The sequence below is a fragment of the Mustela nigripes genome, chromosome 6 (assembly GCF_022355385.1).
Source record: "Mustela nigripes isolate SB6536 chromosome 6, MUSNIG.SB6536, whole genome shotgun sequence".
Lineage (NCBI taxonomy): Eukaryota > Metazoa > Chordata > Mammalia > Carnivora > Mustelidae > Mustela > Mustela nigripes.
The window spans coordinates 64,017,102-64,035,020 of NC_081562.1; the positions used below are offsets into that span (position 1 = coordinate 64,017,102).

The window sequence follows — 17,919 nt, forward strand, 5'->3', positions numbered from 1 at the left end:
GGGGGGGGGTCATGCAAATGAAGCAATGCTCAGATGGACTGAGTATCAGAAAAGGAAGCAGTTCTGGGCTTTGACTGCTGCAGCATACCAGGCATCATCCCTTTCTTTTCTTTTCTTTTTTTTTAAAGATTTTATTTATTTATTTGACAGAGATCACAAGTAGGCAGAAAGGCAGGCAGAGAAAGAGGAAGGGAAGCAGGCTCCCCGCAGAGCCCAATGTGGGGCTCAGTCCCAGCACCCTGGGATCATGACCTGAGCTGAAGGCAGAGGCTTTAACCCACTGAGCCACCCAGATGCCCCCATCCCTTTATTTTCAACACAATAGCAAAAACACAGATTTCAGGTTAGCCCTTCAGAGCTTCACAAACCTGGGTGTGTGCCCACTAAGGGACTCAGAGGTAGATAGGATAAGGGGGTACCTGTGAGTGATGCTGTGAGTCTTTCCCACCTCACTCCTCAGATCCAGGGGTTTGCTAGCTCTTTGTGACAGGTACCATGCCAGATGATTTATACCTGTAATATCTCATTCACCTTTCCCAGTGACCCATAAGGTGTATATTTTCCCTGTTTTAAGGCTGAGGAAATTCAGACTCAGAGGAAGTTAGACATCTAACTAAGGTTATAGATTGCAAGTGGTAAGGTTGGAATTTGAATCTAAGGATCTCTTGGATTCTTTTCCTTTGTGCCAAGATGCCTCCCACTTAGCTGAACTGGCCTGAGGCAAATTTCACAGGGGTCCTGACAAGCCAGCCTACTGTGGTGAAGTGTTTTCCTGTCTGGTGCATACAAGCGATACCCCATAGTACTTTAGTTTATTTCCCTTGCATGAGAATTCAGCCACTGTTCATTATTTTTTCAGAACCCAATGCTGGACAGATCCAAGAAGGAATTGGAGAAGCTGTGAATAATATTGTGAAACATTTTCATAAACCTGAAAAAGAGGTATGATCTGTAAAACTTAATATGTAGGATTTTAAAGCCATTTTTATACATGATACATAAGGCAGTAGAGGGTACGTTAGTTTTTATTTGTAAGCTTTCTGAGAGCTACAAAAATGTGCTTCATAGCTGTTCTCAGCACCTATTTCTCTAGCATTTTCTTAAACATAGAAGCAGCAGATTATTCTTTGGCACTGTGTGTTTTGCTCCACAGAGAGGAAGCCTCACGGTGTTGCTGTGTGGAGAAAATGGACTGGTTGTGGCACTTGAACAAGTCTTTCATCATGGATTCAAATCTGCCCGCATCTTCCACAAGAATGTCTTCATCTGGGACTTCATAGGTAAGTTAAAGCAGGTATATGTTATTATAAGGTCATTGAAATGTTTCTTACAAAACTCAAAGACCCCAGAGTTTAAGCAAATAAGGGGTAGCAACAAGGGAGTACATTTTTTAAAATAAATATCAAATTAGACTATCTTTTCATTCATCCAACAAGTATTTATGGTGTCCATAATATTCCAGACACTATTCTAGATGCTCAAGATCTACATCAAGGGCACCTGGCTGTCTCAGTCAGTAGAGCATGGGACTCTTGATCTCAGGGTCATGAGTTCAAGCCCCACATTGGGCATAGAGCTTACGTTTAAAAAAAAAAAGATATACATCAAGAGATAAGTAAAACACAAAAATTCCTATGGTTGACGTACTTAGATTCTGGTGGGGGCAGGAACCCAGACAATACACAAAAACATAACAAGTATGCAGCTTATCTAGTATGTTATAAAGCTATATTTGATGTGGAAAAAAATAGAGCAGAGTGACAGGACATGGAGTGGAGGGTACTCTTCTAAGTGGGGATGCTTTGTGGACAAGGTGATATTTGATCAAAGACTAAGGAAGTGAGGAATCGAGCCATGTGACTGTCTGGGAGAAGAATACTGCTAGCTGAGAGCATTGCCACAGAGAGGCCCCAAGCTCGGAGTACCCTTGGCCTTTTCATAGAATGGCAAGACTAATGTGACTGGGCCAGAGTGAGGGAGACAGAAAGTAAGAGGATACTGGGGAGAGAGGGCTGTTTATTGCCAGAGTCAGGTGTTTCAGGGCCATCTAGGCCATTGGAACAACTTTGATCTTTATCATGATTGAAATAGGAAGTCATTGGAAGGCTTTGAGCCAAGGAATGGGTGACATAATATACCTTCTGCTTTAGAAGGATTACTCTAACTTTATGCTTCCAGTATGGTAACCACTAGCTACTTGTGGCTATTTAAATTTAAACCGATTTAATGTAAATTAAATTTAAAATTTACTTCCTTAGTCATACGTACCTTACCTAGGAGCTACTAAGTTGAACCTACAGATACAGAACATTTCATTCATCACAGAAAATTCTGTTGGGAGTGTGCTGCTTTAGCTTGCTAAATAAGCTTTGTAATCTGTATTTTGGTATGTAGTTCTTCTAGAATTCCCAGCTTTTTTTAAAGGGATGATTAATCATTTTGTGTCTTGTAAATATAGTCTAGATGAAGTAGTTGATTTTATCCAACTTAGAATTTTTAGACAAAGAAGAGGTTAACAGAGCTAGGCCTCTAGGAGTGATTTTTTTTTCTTTTCTTTTGGAATGCCTAGAATCTTAAGCTCCTATTTCTAATACGTGTATACATATCCCTTCCTTAGAGTTCCTGAATCAGTTCTGTATTAAGGATTTTGTTGTGAAGTGTTAGCCATTTTGTAACAGAACAGAGGGTACCATTTCAGTGGCTCCTGAATATTTACTGGTTACTCATAGAAGGTTCTAGCCTTGACAGGGGAGTCTGGCTTTCTGTTTGTTTCCAAATTCCATTGCTTGAAGGTATTCTAAAGAGAGTAAACTTTCTACCCTTCTGGAGTGCAGTCTAGATTAGGAAATAAACTGCTGGGAGTATATTGTTCCACTGTGAAACATGGACCTCTGAAATTCATCTTGAAACCAGTGATAAAATAATGACTTTGGTTTCTGGACTGGCTATAATACAAAGCATCATTAGTGTTTCCAGAATAAACTAAGTGATACTCTTTCTGTACATGAAGTATTAATGTGTATTGTGATTTGATTCTGACTTCTTTCCCCAGAGAAAGCAGTTGCTTATTTTGAAACCACTGACCAGATTCTAGACAATGAAGATGATGTCCTTATTCAGAAATCATCCTGCAGAACCTTTTGCCACTATGTAAATGCTATTAATACTGCACCCAGGAACATTGGGAAGGACGGCAAATTCCAGATTTTAGTTTGCCTTGGAACACGGTAAAAAGCCAATTCTTAACTTTCACTATCTTTGTTCACATGTTGAACAAGAGTTCAGAAGCAATTATACCAGATCATGCCCCTTCCAGCGCTCTCCTATGGGCCTCTTTCATTCCTGATTTTATGATGAGACTATCTTTATTGGGTATTTGATATATGTTGGCACGATGCTAAGTACATTACATTCATTATCTCATTTAATCCTCCTGTCACTTCACTACTACACTACATGAAGTAGCAACTGGTACCCTCATTGTGTAGATGAGAAAACAGAAAATAGATGAGGCATAACTAAGTTAACCAACTTTCCCAAGGTCACACAGAAAAAATCAGAGCCAAGATTCATACCCAGTCTCATTCAAGAGCCCATACTTTCAACCATTACATTACATGGGCTCCAAAGTTGGGCAGGTGGGTAAAAGGTAGTTTGATAGGGAATATATGTGCACATACATGCACATATATTTACAGTATACCACCATATTGCTTTAAATTTGATAACATTGTAGAATTCATACTATATAAATAATTCTTTTTTCTATATAAATAATTCTTAACTATATAAAGTCTTCTCTTTTTTTTTTTTTTTAAGATTTTGACCCAGAACCCTGAGATCATGACCTGAGCTGAAGGCAGAGGCCTTAACCCACTGAGCCACCCAAGTGCCCCATAAAGTCTTCTCTTTAAGACAGTTTCCTACCCTGGTATTTTTTGAAAATGACACATAAGAGCTGTACAATCTATTAATTTTAAAACAGCTATCAGAATTATTCGAAATAAAACACATAGACCTTTAGAATAAGCTTTTTTTTTCTTTTTAACGATTTTTTTATTTAAGAGTACAGGGGAGGGGCAGAGGGTGAGGGAGAGAGAATCTCAGACTACCCCCTGAGGGCAGAGCCTAACACAGGGCTAAGTCTCACAACCCTGAGATCATGACCTGAGCCAAGATCAAGTGTCAGATGCTCAATGGACTGAGCCACCCAGGCGCCCCAAGAATAAGATTTTTTTTAAGTTACTTGTGCAGTGTTTGTTATTTTCTACCACCCCAACAAGAGATTCAGCATGCCTAGTTATGGCTGCTCTTGTCAGGAAAGGCATATTGTGGGGTGCCTGGCTGGCTCAGAAGAGCATGCAACTCTTGATCTCAGGGTTTATAAATTCAAGCCCCACGTTGGGTGTAGAGATTACTACAAAAATTAACTTTAAAAGAAAAAGAAGGGGGACGCCTGGGTGGCTCAGTTGGTTAAGCCGCTGCCTTTGGCTCAGGTCACGATCCCAGTATCCTGGGATCAAGTCCCACATTGGGCTCCTTGCTCAGCGGGAGCCTGCTTCTCTGTCTGCCTCTGCCTGCCACTCTGTCTGCCTGTGCTCACTCTGACAAATAAATAAATAAAATCTTTAAAAAAAAAAAAAGAAGGGCACCTGGGTGGTCAGTGGGTTAAAGCCTCTGCCTTCAGCTCAGGTCATGATCTCAGGGTTCTGGGATCAAGCCCCACATCAGGCTCTCTGCTCAGCGGGGAGCCTGCTTCCCCCTTTCCTCTCTCTGCCTGCCTCTCTGCCTACTTGCGACCTCTGTCAAATAAATAAATATCTTTTAAAAAAAAAAAAAAAAAAAGAGGAGGGGCTCCTGAGTGGCTCAGTCAATTAAGCATCTGCCTTTGGCTAGGGTCATGATCCAAGGGTCCAGGGATGGAGCCCCAAGTTGGGCTCCCTGCACAGCGGGAAGTCTACTTCTGTCTCTCTCTCTCTCTCTCCTTCTCCCCCTGCTCGTGGTCTTTCTCTTTATCTCTCTCTCTCAAAGAAATAAATAAAATCTTATAAATTAATTAATTAAGAGGAAAGAAAGGCATATTGAGAGATGCTTAGTAAGAACATTTTAGATACTTAGTGACAGATAACTAATGTCTGAGTTTAATCAGTACACACTGAAGGTTGGGCCCCTGGGTGGCTCAGTTGGTTAAGCAAATACCTTTGGCTCATTCATGATCCTGGATCCCAGTCCTGTATCTGGCTCCCTGCTCAGTGGGGAGTCTGCTGCTCTCTCTGACCCTCCCTCCTCTCTTCTGCTTTCTCTCATTCTCTCTCTCTCAAAGAAAAAAAAAAAACACCTGCAGGTTGAGATGTCCTCCTGAAACAACTGGTTCACAGAACTAAGTTCTGTATTCTTAATAAGAGGGGCCAGTTTCACCTATACTTTTAAAATTCCTTTTGAGTGGGGCGCCTGCGTGGCTCAGTGGGTTAAGCCTCTGCCTTCGGCTAGGGTCATAGTCTCAGGGTCCTGGGATGGAGCCCCGCATGGGGCTCTCTGCTCAGCAGGGAGCCTGCTTTCCCCTCTCTCTGCCTGCCTCACTGCCTATTTGTGATTTCTGTCTGTCAAATAAATAAATAAAATCGTAAAAAAAAAATTCCTTTTGAGCATGATCCTTATCTTCTTTTATATCTATGCTGTTTTGATTAATTAGACCAGTGCCTCCCTGCTTTTGGTTTATAAAATCTACTTAACCTTTTTCTGCTTTGATTTTATTTCTTACCTTGTTATGTTGTATTAGTTTTTTTTAAATGTTAGTCCCAACTATTTAATGTAGTGTTTGTTCCCAAAGAGTCAGTATACTTTGGCATGCCTTGCCACAGATGTCTGAGTAACAACCCTGTAAAAAAAAAAGATACAAAATGACATTCTGCCTCTTTTTAAAAGTGTTCAGAGTACAGAATCCCTTTAATATGGGTAAGTCCTTAAGGCCAATTTGTCCAGACTTACTTTTACAATCTCTTACATTTTCCCTTTAGCTGACACTGTCTCATTACTGTATCTTTTTAACCAGCAAATTCCTGACTTTGGTTTCCTCCCTGCTGACCTTGCTACAGAACAATACAAATGTTAGAGCTTTCAGCGGGAAGGTGTGGGGCTAGACAGAGCAAAACGATCCATGTTCTGAGGTCAGCAGGGCTCAGGACTTCTTTCTCTTTGAATCTGTAGGGATCGCCTGCTCCCACAGTGGATCCCACTCTTAGCCGAGTGTCCTGCTATTACCCGAATGTACGAGGAGAGCGCCCTCCTGCGTGACCGCATGACTGTCAACTCTCTCATCCGCATTCTGCAGACCATTCAGGACTTCACCATAGTCTTGGAAGGATCACTCATCAAAGGAGTGGATGTGTAACCAACGTGACTAGAAACTCTCAGTCCAGACCCCTTGTTCCCGAACCTTCCCCAGCTATGGGGACTGATTTGGACTTGTCTGACAAGGTAGTGAGTCACTGCAGGGGCAACACACTGTATTCCCCAATTTGAACAATCCTCACACTACAGACAAGGGAAAATGCTGTATTGTAGTTCATTTGAACCTGGAATTTAGTATAAAATAGAGTATTTTCATGTGTTAGATGTGTGTAAATATGCTATCTTCTTTAAGAAATTATATTACTCTAATAAGATACTTTTCTTAGATTAAATATTCCTGTGATTTAAAATAAGTTGCTTAACCGCATTGGGAGTTGGGGAGGGGAAGAGTGGTGCTAGCCAGGAAGAAGCCAGTAAACATGTAATTACAGTGCAACCGAGTCGGGCTTTTTTTTTCCCTCCAGGTATCACAAAGGATCCCAGAATGCATTGTTATGTTGTAGCCATCTGTCCTGATGTGTCCGAGTCTTTGTATTGTGAAAGTGAACAGCTTTACCTACTGTACGTGACAGTCCACACTTAAATGTTTTTTTTAAGTTACAAATGGTTTCATACATTTGAATTGAGTCACTTTTCCAGTCTTGGAAAAATTTTTCCATCCGCACAAGCTAAAGATATGATTCAAATATTTTAAATACTGGACCCCAGGAGCTTGGCTGAACTGGAAAGAGAACACACAAAGCCCTGAGAAGTATGTTAAATTGTAGGATTATAACTTCTTTACACTTTGGAAAGATTAGCCTAGACTAACTTCATTCTTCACATTTTTATTCTTGTTATGTGAGGTACTTTGCAGAGATGTGAATTTCAAAGTGTTGGTCTCAGAGAAGAACTGCAAATGGCAGTTTGATTCTGTACTTAAAATTTGGCGATCTAATCCCTGCAGCAGTTCCTTACCTCAAGGATAATCTCAAACCCTCTCTTTGTTAGGTTCCAGTCCCCACTCCCCTCCCCTCTTCCTGAGCCCATCCCCCCTCTCAGGAAATGGAAGGAATGTCTAAGAAGGAGGAGGGCTCTGTGTAACTTGGAATGTTTTTGTGAAAGTATTTGTTGACGAAGATAATGCAAATAACAGAGGGAAAGAGCAAGAATGAACCCTTTCTGGGTGTTTCAGGGCAAGTTTTTATGTTCCTTTTTTAAGAAAGGGTAATAATACAAAACAACTGGCCTGGAGAAGGTAAAAGCTAGGGCCGCACAGACTGACAAAAATGGAAGCAGAATGAGAGGCAACAGTTTTGAAAGACCAAACATTGTGAGTAGCTTTCCAGCTTCGTATTTTATAAGGAAGTTAAATAAATGTGGTGTTAGCTAGTTACCTTGAGTCTTCACTTACGGTAGGTCCTGTAACTAATTAGGCATTTGCATACTGTTAGCAGTGAAATTGCCTCACAGAGCTCTGAGTTTTATTCCCAGTTGTGGCTGAGAAGCAAAGCCATGGCCTCTCAGGACCCTTGTACAATCTTGAGGGTCCTGGGCTTTAGCCAACAGTATTGTTTCCCTTATTTCCTGGAGGAAGAAATTAAACAAGTGCTTCACTCCCTTTATCAAACACTGTATTCAACTGGGGTGACTAAGGCACAAACCCTTTTAATCTGTGACTTAGTACTTGAGGAGCACCAGGGGAGCTGAAGGCAGCATTTAGAAACCCAGGGAAGGGCTTCAGAAAGATGATTCTGGGTGACCTGGGCACACAGGAGATGTGTTCCCTGAGGCCAAGGGCTGTCTGCCTTGGTGTAGCTCTTCCAAGGACATAGAAGGTCTTTCATGGGAGGTATCCAGAACCTACTTCACACGGGGTTCTTGTGTTGCAGTGATTAAAGACCACAGAATGATGAGTGCAGGGTTTTATTCCTGTACCTTTCTTAGAAGGCCATCATTCTGGCACACTCTGGGCAGCTGAGAGATGACTTATGTGAGCATGCTAGCATTGAGCCATCATTTTGTAGATGGGAACACTTTGAGGATCAGAGGGTTTAAATACTTAACCCCACATCTGGTCAGTGACAAAACAGAGTCTAGGGCTCATGTCTTTTATTACACCAAGGCTGTGTGAGACTGAGCTCCAAGGAGGCATTCATATTAATAGTCTTTCTACCCCTGGATCTTTATCCATCCACCTAAACAGATAGGAAATAACTGTTAACATTCATTTATAATAATCATTTATAAGGATTAATTTAACATTCATTTTAACACATGGTTCTCAAGTGGTAGAGAATTACATCCATTACTTAAACCGGGAGCAAAATTGGATTTGGGGCCTGTGAATAAAGCTATTACTTTAAAAAGTAGTACCCCCCAAAAGAGTTATACCTAAAGTCTTATCCCACTTTGTGTAGTATGACCACAACAGTGGAAGTGACCACTTTCAAAAGAGATAATCACACCAGAACTGACCCCTCCTCTAGAATGCTGGAGCCTTTAAATTGATCACCTGGGGAGCCCATATAGTTATTCCAGTGACAACAGCTATGTCTCCATACATGTGGGGACCTCCTTGCAAGCTGCTTGAATGGCCTACAGCCCATTCTTCTGACTATTGCCAGTTATGGTAAATCGTGACTTTTTTTTTTTTTAATCGTGGCATTTTAAAAGAAATTTAGCATTTGCAAACAAAAAGTCCTTAGGATCCGAGTTGATGAATAAAAATGATGTTTAAGCAGAGTTTGAGGTCACAAAAGAAACAGTTTTAAAGAAATAAGACTTACAGTTCTTACGTGGCTTATAGCTGCTAATACCAGAATATTTTGAGCAGGACGGTAGCAGAACCCTTAGGATAAGTGTCCATAGCTGGCTTTTGGAAGGACCATACCCAGTGAGAGGTATCCTTTTTGCTGTATTAATTTTTTTAATTAGTATATTGCTTCATAATCACACCTTAGAGTTTAAGTAAAAATCAATTTTGTAATTGACTTTTTTCTTCAAAATAAACTAAAAATAATGCCTGGAATTACAATTAGTATTTTCAAATAACAATAGCTTGAGAAGAAATTGTTTTAAAATGAAATTGCCAAAAGTATTACCTCTTGAAACATCTAATTTCCAAGTGTTTTTCAAATGCCCGGAAACTCTGAATCTCAGCCTTTCTGACACAGTGGCAGCACATTGTTGTTGCTACTGTGTGTGAGCCCAGTTAGCAGTGCCCTGGGTCGGGCTCATTAGCTCCTTAAAACTGCCTGAGGCTTGGTGTGGAGTAGCTTAAAGTGGGGGGTAGGGTGTGGAATAGCTTAAAGTGGGATTCTAGTTGTTGTGAAATAGGGCTACAGAGAACAAACGTTCCTCCTCTTCCCCTCTCCCACTGGGAGCAAGAGTTTGATACAAGAAACCTGAAACATGCAAAAGTTTGCAGTTTCCCTCTAAAATTTATTTTCAGTGTTTCACACATTTTTGAACCTTTGTAACCCTGTGGTATTTACTTTAACATGCCTTTTTAAAAAGTCGTTTTCATGAACTTCTGTCACACTACATGAATGATATAGGGGAAATAACTGAATTGCTTATATTTCCTTTTTTGGGAATAAAGCACTGTTATATGCAAATGTAATGAAAGAGAGGTAGAGACAATACTTAACGGTTTGTGTGTAGTATATGTTGACACCTCTAAGATATTTTGAAACATGAGGCAACAGATGAGGATCTCAGATCCCCAGGAAAATATTTGACATCATTGAGAATGTAGCTCTTAATTGAAATACCTTCTTTCTGCTAAGACTTAAGTTTTTCAGTGGGTTTTCATTTTGAGAATTTTATTTTTCTCTCTGAGGTTTACCATAACTGAACCTTTGCAATTTATATTTCAGTATTAACACACCTTCGTTGATTGTGAATGGAGTCTCGAGCTCCTCTCTACTTTAGTGAATCCTGTTTCCAAGTCATCAGTTTCTTTTGAAGCCCCTGTTCCTTACATAAGTATTTGTTACTTATTTAGCTTAAAGGGAGACGGAAATGAATAATAAACATCTAGGTCCCTTATTTCTATTTAAATACATTTATAAATCTGTTGAATTTCCAAGCTTTTTTGAAGACTGCTGATGATGTGATCAGAGGAATGCAAGAAACTCATCCTCCCAGATCTTCCCTGAGATGATCATACTCTCAAGGACAGAAACAAGATTAGCTCCAGAAATGTATCACATTGAGCAGCTGACAGCAGAGTCAAAAAAATACATATTGAAAAGTTTCTCTTCATTTGAAGGAACCCAGGGCATCCTTGGGTTATGTAGGAGAGAATCACACTTCATCCGGTTTCCCAAATGGATTTGTGTGTAGCTCTGGGTCTATTCCAAACCAAATCTTGTTGACAGTAGAGAGGAGTTCCTGTTGTCAATCAAATGAGGGTGTTAAACATAGACAAAATCTTCTGTGTTACACTTGAACCTTGAACCTGTATAAATGTACCCAGTGTATCTTTTTAAACAGTGAACATTTCTGCATTTAAATTATATTGTGTTTCTTTATATTGTTGACAGTGCATCAGAACTGGATTTTTTTTTCCCTCATCTGAACATAATATAAAATTTAAAGAGTATTGTGATATCAAGCACTTTAACATACATATCAGAGAAACTGACGTGGGTTTTTCAGGTTTTGGAGTACATTTAAATATGACTTTTCATGCTTTGTTCTTTACAAATAAAACTGTGGGATTGATACTTTGTTTTGCTTGGTTATTACAGAATCTTAATACTGAGCAGCAAGGGACTTCAGAAAGTAGAGAGATAAACCAAAACCATTATGTAGTAAAAATACAGCCTGCTCAGCACCTGGCTATCCAGAAGAGGTTTAAAAAATATTTTTTTGAACCTATCTCATATCATACAGAAAAATCAATTCTTGATCTAATAGTCTGATTAAAAAAGGAAAAACAAGTTTTAGAAGGAAATACAGAATGTATTTATGAACTTGGGAAAGTATTTCTTACAACAATCAAAAATAACTAGCATTATAGTCTACAGTAAAAATAGAAAACTAAGATTCATTGACTACCCACTATAGGCGTTACCTAAATCATTGCATTGTTATGGGCACCATAGCATTTTATTTTATTTTATTTTATTTTATTTTATTTTATTTTTATTTTTGCAAATAGCATTTTAAACACACATCAAATTCCTGCTGTAACAGAATTTATATATTTTTTTAAATTTATATTCTAATGGAGGAGTTACACAGTAAACAGAAGTAATACACATTGTAGTTAGATAATAAGATACAAGCAGAGAAGAGATGGAAAGTGTGATTGAGGCCGCTTGGAGGGGGACTGCAGTTGTTGAATGGCTTAGCCAGAGAAGGCCTCACTGAAAATGGAGTTTCACTAACTGAGATTGGAAAAAGTGTAGGAGAAACAAGTTTGGAGGATAAACATCAAGAGCTTACTTTTGGGGGCACCTGGGTGGCTCAGTTGGTTAAACATCCAACTATTGATTTCTGCTCAGGTCATGATCTTGGGTGGTGAGATCAAAGCTCTGTGCCCCTCCCCATGTGCTGTCTCCTTCTCTCTCTCAAATAAATAAATCTTTTTTGCGGGGGTAAGATTTTATTTTTTTTGAGAGAGAGCAAACAGGTTGGTGGGAGGAAGTGTGTGCAGAAGGAGAAGCAGACTCCCTTCTGAGCAGGAAGCCCAATGCAGGGCTCTGTCACAGGACCTCAGAATCATGACTTGAGCTGAAGGCAGATGCTTAGCCAACTGAGCCACCCAGGCACCCCTATAAATAAATAAATCTTAAAAAAATAAAAAGCTTACTTTTGAACCTAAGTTTGTAATACCTGTTAAACATCCAAGTAGAGAAGCTTAGTAGATACTTGCACATATAGATTAGGAATTCAGGGCAGAACAATGGTGTATTTGTCAGGGTTCAGTCAAAAGTCAGAAACCACACAGCTATTTGAAGAGGGGTGATTGACTGATTGATTTTTGAGTAAGCTCTGTGCTAACTGTGGGGTTTGAACTTGTGACCCTGAGATGGAGAGTTTTTTGTCTACCAGCTGAGCCAGCCAGGTGCCCCAAAAGGGGTGGTTTAATGTAAAATATGAGAGTTCTCTAGAGAAATAGAACCAAGAGGTCCTCTGTGTGTGTCTGTGTGTGTGTGTGTGTGTATATACATAGATTTTAAGGAATTGGCTCATGTAATTGTAGAGATTTGGTAAATCCAAAATCTGTAGGGTAGGCTAGCAAGCTAGACACCCTGGGAAGAGTTGTAGTTCAAGTCCAAAGGCAGTCTGCTGGCAGAATTCTTTCTTGCTCAGAGGAGGTCAGTCTATATTCTATTTAGGGCTTCAACTGATTTGATGGGGCCCACCCACATTATGAAGAATAACCTGCTCTACTTGAAGGCTACCAATGTAAAGCTTAATTTCATCCAAAAAACATTTTCACAAACATTTTTTTTTATTTCTTTTTAAAGATTTTGTTTATCTTTGTGACACAGAGAGTGTGCAAGTAGAGAGAGAATCAGGTTTCCTGCTGAGCAAGGAGCCCGATGCAGGGCTTGATCCCAGGACCCTGGGATCACAACCTGAGCCGAAGACAGACATTTCACCAACCGAGCCACCCAGGCTTCCCTCACACAAACCTTTAGAATAATGTTTGATTAAATACCTGACCACCATGGCCCAGCTGGATGGATACATAACTAATTTGATCATCACAAACTATAACAAGAAATTAGAACAGTGGAGAATTTGGTGCTAAGCACTAAAAAGAACTCAAAAATATAAGAATTAAAAAAAAAAAAAAGTAGCATCTATATAAGCAGCCACTAACGCTAGGCCTGAGGCCAGACAAAACTAAAATACCACCTTTCTGTCAGGCTGAAAGCCAGATTTTGTTGGGGCACAACCATAGCCCATCAGATGTCAAAAAGGTTTATTAAAACGCCGTACCAGTAGCACTTACGAATCTACCCTAGGTTCCAGAGAAGCATGCATGGGGAGGTACCATATCCCAGAACTCAGGACACCGTCCATGGAGAAGTGCTGTACCAGTAAGACTCATTGAAGAGCCACCCAAGGGAATGCTATATGAGGTTAGCTGCTGAGCACCTGAGAGGCCAGGAGCTTCCTGCTGCAGGAGCTTGCAGAAGGGAGCACAGCAGAACCAGAAAGAGAAGCTCTTTCTTCCAGTGCATTCTGCTGACAAAGGTGAACATTGTGCCAGCTGGCAAAGGAAAAATGTTTACAAAAGGGTCTAGCTTCATTATTGCAGAACAGGCAATAAAGGGTAGATTTGGAGCTGAGAGGCAATAAACTGATAACTGTCCCAGTTCCTGATACTCAGTTACAGAGGAAACAAAGGAGGGGAGAAGGAAAATGCAGAAGGAAAGATGAGACAATAAAGCAAGTATCTCCAAACTTTATGGTACAATGCTTTAAAGCAGATATTGTCTGCCATGTCTATTTGAACTTGATCCAGATATTTCTATACAATTTTCATCACTATCCTTTAAAATAGTAACTTTTAAAAACACTGATTAACTGCAGTTAAAAAGGTTAGGAGGCCTTTGCAGTTTAAGGGAAAGACGACCACAGGGATAACAATGAAGGTGATGAGAAGTTTTGGGTACTGGGTAAATCTTGAAACTAAAGCCAAGAACTTCCTGATAGATTGAATGTGGGCCATGAGCAAAAATAAAGTCAGGAATGACTTTTGATCTTGGCCTGAACAACTGTTAGGATGAAGCTAGAATTTCTGTTAAACTAGATGAGTATGGATCAGGGGAGAACAGGCTTTGGAGACAAGTCAGAAGTTCAAGTTTGGACATAATAAATTTCAAATATTGATTAAATATCCAAGTGAAAATGGTGAGCAGGAAATTGAATGTCTGAGTCTGGAGTTTGTGAACAATTGGACTTCAGGTATAAATTTGGGAGTGCCAGCATACATAGATGGAATTTAATGTCCTAAAACTGGATGAGAACATAAAGGGGGAATGAGTTATTAAATAATCTCCCAAAACATCCCTTTTAATTCCCTGATATGGATGTGGCATGACATTGTGTGACATTTAGATTTACCTCCCAATTTTTCACTATTCTAAGAAATGCTATGATGAAGAACATCTGTATTTCCCAATGTTTCACTATTCTGAATAATACCATAATGAACAAAAATCCTTGCTTTGTGAAAAATTACCATTTTTGTAGGTCAAAGGTAAATGTAGACAACTTTATATGATTCAACCTAATATTCGTGATACTTCTCTTGGTTCTTTATCCTGATGTGTTATAATTTGATTAAATAGATACTGTAACCTAGATGGAGCAATTAATCTCTGGGCTGCAAAATCTAAAAATAAATCACTCTAGTTTGAGCTACCATGTGAAGCCAGATGTTTCCTAAACTCCGGTAAAACATAATCTTGAGGTTTCTCTTTTACCTATGCATAACTTGTGTTCTTAAATGACCCCAAAACTTTTCCTGGGTTTCTCATATTAACATCCTATTCAGAAATAACAGAGTTTTAAAATACATGAAATAAAAAGTAATGGAATCAATGAGAAAGAAACAAAGTCCCAAGTGTAATAGGAAAAGCACTCCTTGGGCGCCTGGGTGGCTCAGTGCGTTAAGCCTCTGCCTTTGGCTCAGGTCATGATCTCAGGGTCCTGGGATCAAGTCCTGCATGGGGCTCTCTGCTTGGCAGGGAGCCTGCTTCCTCCTCTCTCTGCCTGCCTCTCTGCCTACTTGTGATCTCTGTCAAATAAATAAATAAAATCTTTAAAAAAAAAAAAAAAAGCACTCCTTTCTCAATAATTGAAAGAGCAAATAAATAGGAAGTCAGTAGAGACATTGAGGACTTGGACAATACTGTCAACCAACTTAACCAGATTGACATTTACAGAACATTTCCACCAACAGCAAGATACAAATTCCCTCAAAGTACACGAAGAACACTGAACCAAAACTGACAATATTTGGGGCCATAAAACATGTATCAATAAATTTAACAAGATTCAAATTGTGTATAGTATGTTTTCTGGCCACAAGGGTCAAAAAATGAATCAAAAGTAAAAGCAAAAAGAGTACCTAAAACAGATTTTAAAGAGAGATTAATAGCGCTGAACACCTACTTAGAAAAAGTGTTTTGGGCTCAGTAGGTCAAGTGTCTTGATTTTGGCTCAGGTCATAATCTGAGGATTTTGAGATCAAGGCCAAATTGGGCTCCTCACTGGGTGTGGAGCCTGCTTAAGATTCTCTCCCTCTGCCTCTGCCCCTTCCTTCTCCATTTCTCTTTCACTCTCTCAAAAAAAAAAAAAAAAAAAAAAAAACGAAAGAAAGAAAGAAAAAGAAAAATTTGTCTATGATACATATATAACATGTTAACTAACCTATGTTAATTAGAAACTGCTTAGAAACTAAAAAACAAACAAGACAAATTAATAATAAAGATTAGAGCAGAAATCAATGAATTAGAAAACAGGAAAAGAAAAATCAATGAAGCTAGAAGGTGATTGAGAAAACAATAAAATTGATAAACCTGTAACCAGACTGAGTAGAGAAAAAAGAAAAAGAACACAAATTGCCAATATCAGGAATGATAGACTTGACATAAATACAGATCCTACAGATATTTTTTAAAAATCACAAGGGAAAAAAAATCACAAGGGATTAACATGAACAACTTTTGGGCTATAAATTCTACAATTTATATGAAATGGAAAAGTTTCTTAAAGACATCAACTACCAAAGCTCACTTGAGAAGAAATAGATAACCTGAATAGCCCATGTCTATTAAAGAAATTGAATTTGTTATTCCATTTGAATTGAATAGTTAGACTTCTCAACAAGACGATCCCAGGCCTAGATAACTTCAATGGTGAACTGTATTAAAAATTTAAGAAAGGGGCGCCTGGGTGGCTCAATGGGTTAAAGCCTCTGCCTTCGGCTCAGGTCATGGTCCCAGGGTCCTGGAATTGAGCCCCGTATGAGGCTCTCTGCTCAGCAGGGAGCCTGCTTCCTCCTCTCTCTCTGCCTGCCTCTCTGCCTACTTGTGATCTCTCTCTCTGTGTCAAATAAATAAATAAGGGGTGCCTGGGTGGCTCAGTGGGTTAAAGCCTCTGCCTTCAGCTCAGGTCATGATCCCGGTGTCTTGGGATCGAGCCCCACATCGGGCTCTCTGCTCGCCAGGGAGCCTGCTTCCTCCTCTCTCTCTGCCTGCCTCTCTGCCTACTTCTGATCTCTGTCTGCCAAATAAATAAATAAAATCTTAAAAAAAAAAAAAAAAAGTCAAATAAATAAATAAAATCTTAAAAAAAAAAATTTAAGAAAAATGGGGTGCCTGGGTGGCTCAGTGGGTTAAAGCCTCTGCCTCCAGCTCGGGTCATGATCCCAGGGTCCTGGGATCGAGGCCCGCATTGGGCTCTCTGCTTGGCGGAGAGCCTGCTTCCTCCTCTCTCTCTGCCTGCCTCTCTGCCTACTTGTGATCTCTGTCTAATAAATAAATAAAATCTTTTAAAAAATGTTTTTAGAAAAAAATAATGAAAATACTACACAAACTCTTCCAGAAAATTGATGAAATATGTGTTAATTTGCTAAAGCTTCTGTAATAAAGTACGACAGACTAGGTGGCTTAAACAACAGAAATTTATTTTCTCACAATTCTGGAGGCTACAAATCTGAGATCAATGTGTTAGTAGTGGTTTCTCCTGAGGTCTCTCTCCTTAGCTTGTAGATGATCATCATCTGTGTCTTCACATTATCTTCTTTCTTCTGTGCATGTCTGTTACCTAATTTTCTCTTATAAAGACACCAGTTAATATTAGATTGAAGCCCACCCTAATGATCTCATTTTAACTTAATTACCTCTTTAAATACCTTATCTCCAAATATAATCACATTCCTAGGTACTAGGGGTCAGGGCTTCAATATATAAAATTTGAGAGGACACAATTCAACCCATAACTTCCCAACTAATTCCATGAGCCAGCATTATCCTAATACTTTTACCAACCAAAGAAATTACAAGAAAAGAAAAATATAGATCAACAACTGTCATGAACATAGATGTAAAAATTCTTTTTTTTTTTTTTAAAGATTTTTATTTATTTATTTGACAGAGAGAGATCACAAGTAGGCAGAGAGGCAGAGAGAGAGAGAGGAGGAAGCAGGCTCCCTGCCAAGCAGAGAGCCTGATGCGGGACTCGATCCTAGGACCCTGAGATCATGACCCGAGCCGAAGGCAGCGGCTTACCCCACTGAGCCACCCAGGCGCCCCAGATGTAAAAATTCTTAACAAAATGTTATCAATTCAAATCTGGTGATAAAAATGGGGCGCCTGGGTGGCTCAGTGGGTTAAAGCCTCTGCCTTCAGCTCAGGTCATGATCCCTGTGTCCTGAGATCGAGCCCCCGTCGGGCTCTCTGCTCAGCAGGGAGCCTGCTTCCTCCTTTCTGCCTGCCTCTGCCTACTTGTAATCTCTGTCTGTCAAATAAATAAATAAAATCTTTTAAAAAAAATCTGGTGATAAAAATATGTCTTAACTAATTGGGCTGTATCAAGGAAAGTAAGGTATTT

The 17,919-nt window shown here is 39.5% G+C and overlaps 1 protein-coding gene across 2 annotated transcripts in view; it reads left to right on the forward strand.

The window, feature by feature from the left end:
• DENND5B (DENN domain containing 5B) overlaps positions 1–11,063 on the forward strand; it is a 201,393-nt gene extending 190,330 nt beyond the window's left edge. For both annotated transcript variants that reach the window (XM_059402699.1, XM_059402701.1), the window contains 4 exons: positions 860–942; positions 1,154–1,280; positions 3,053–3,227; positions 6,208–11,063. In XM_059402699.1, coding sequence (XP_059258682.1) covers positions 860–942; positions 1,154–1,280; positions 3,053–3,227; positions 6,208–6,391 — 569 coding nt within the window. In that variant the 3' untranslated portion in view covers positions 6,392–11,063. The remainder of the gene's footprint in view (positions 1–859; positions 943–1,153; positions 1,281–3,052; positions 3,228–6,207) is intronic.
• Positions 11,064–17,919: the final 6,856 nt, after the last annotated feature.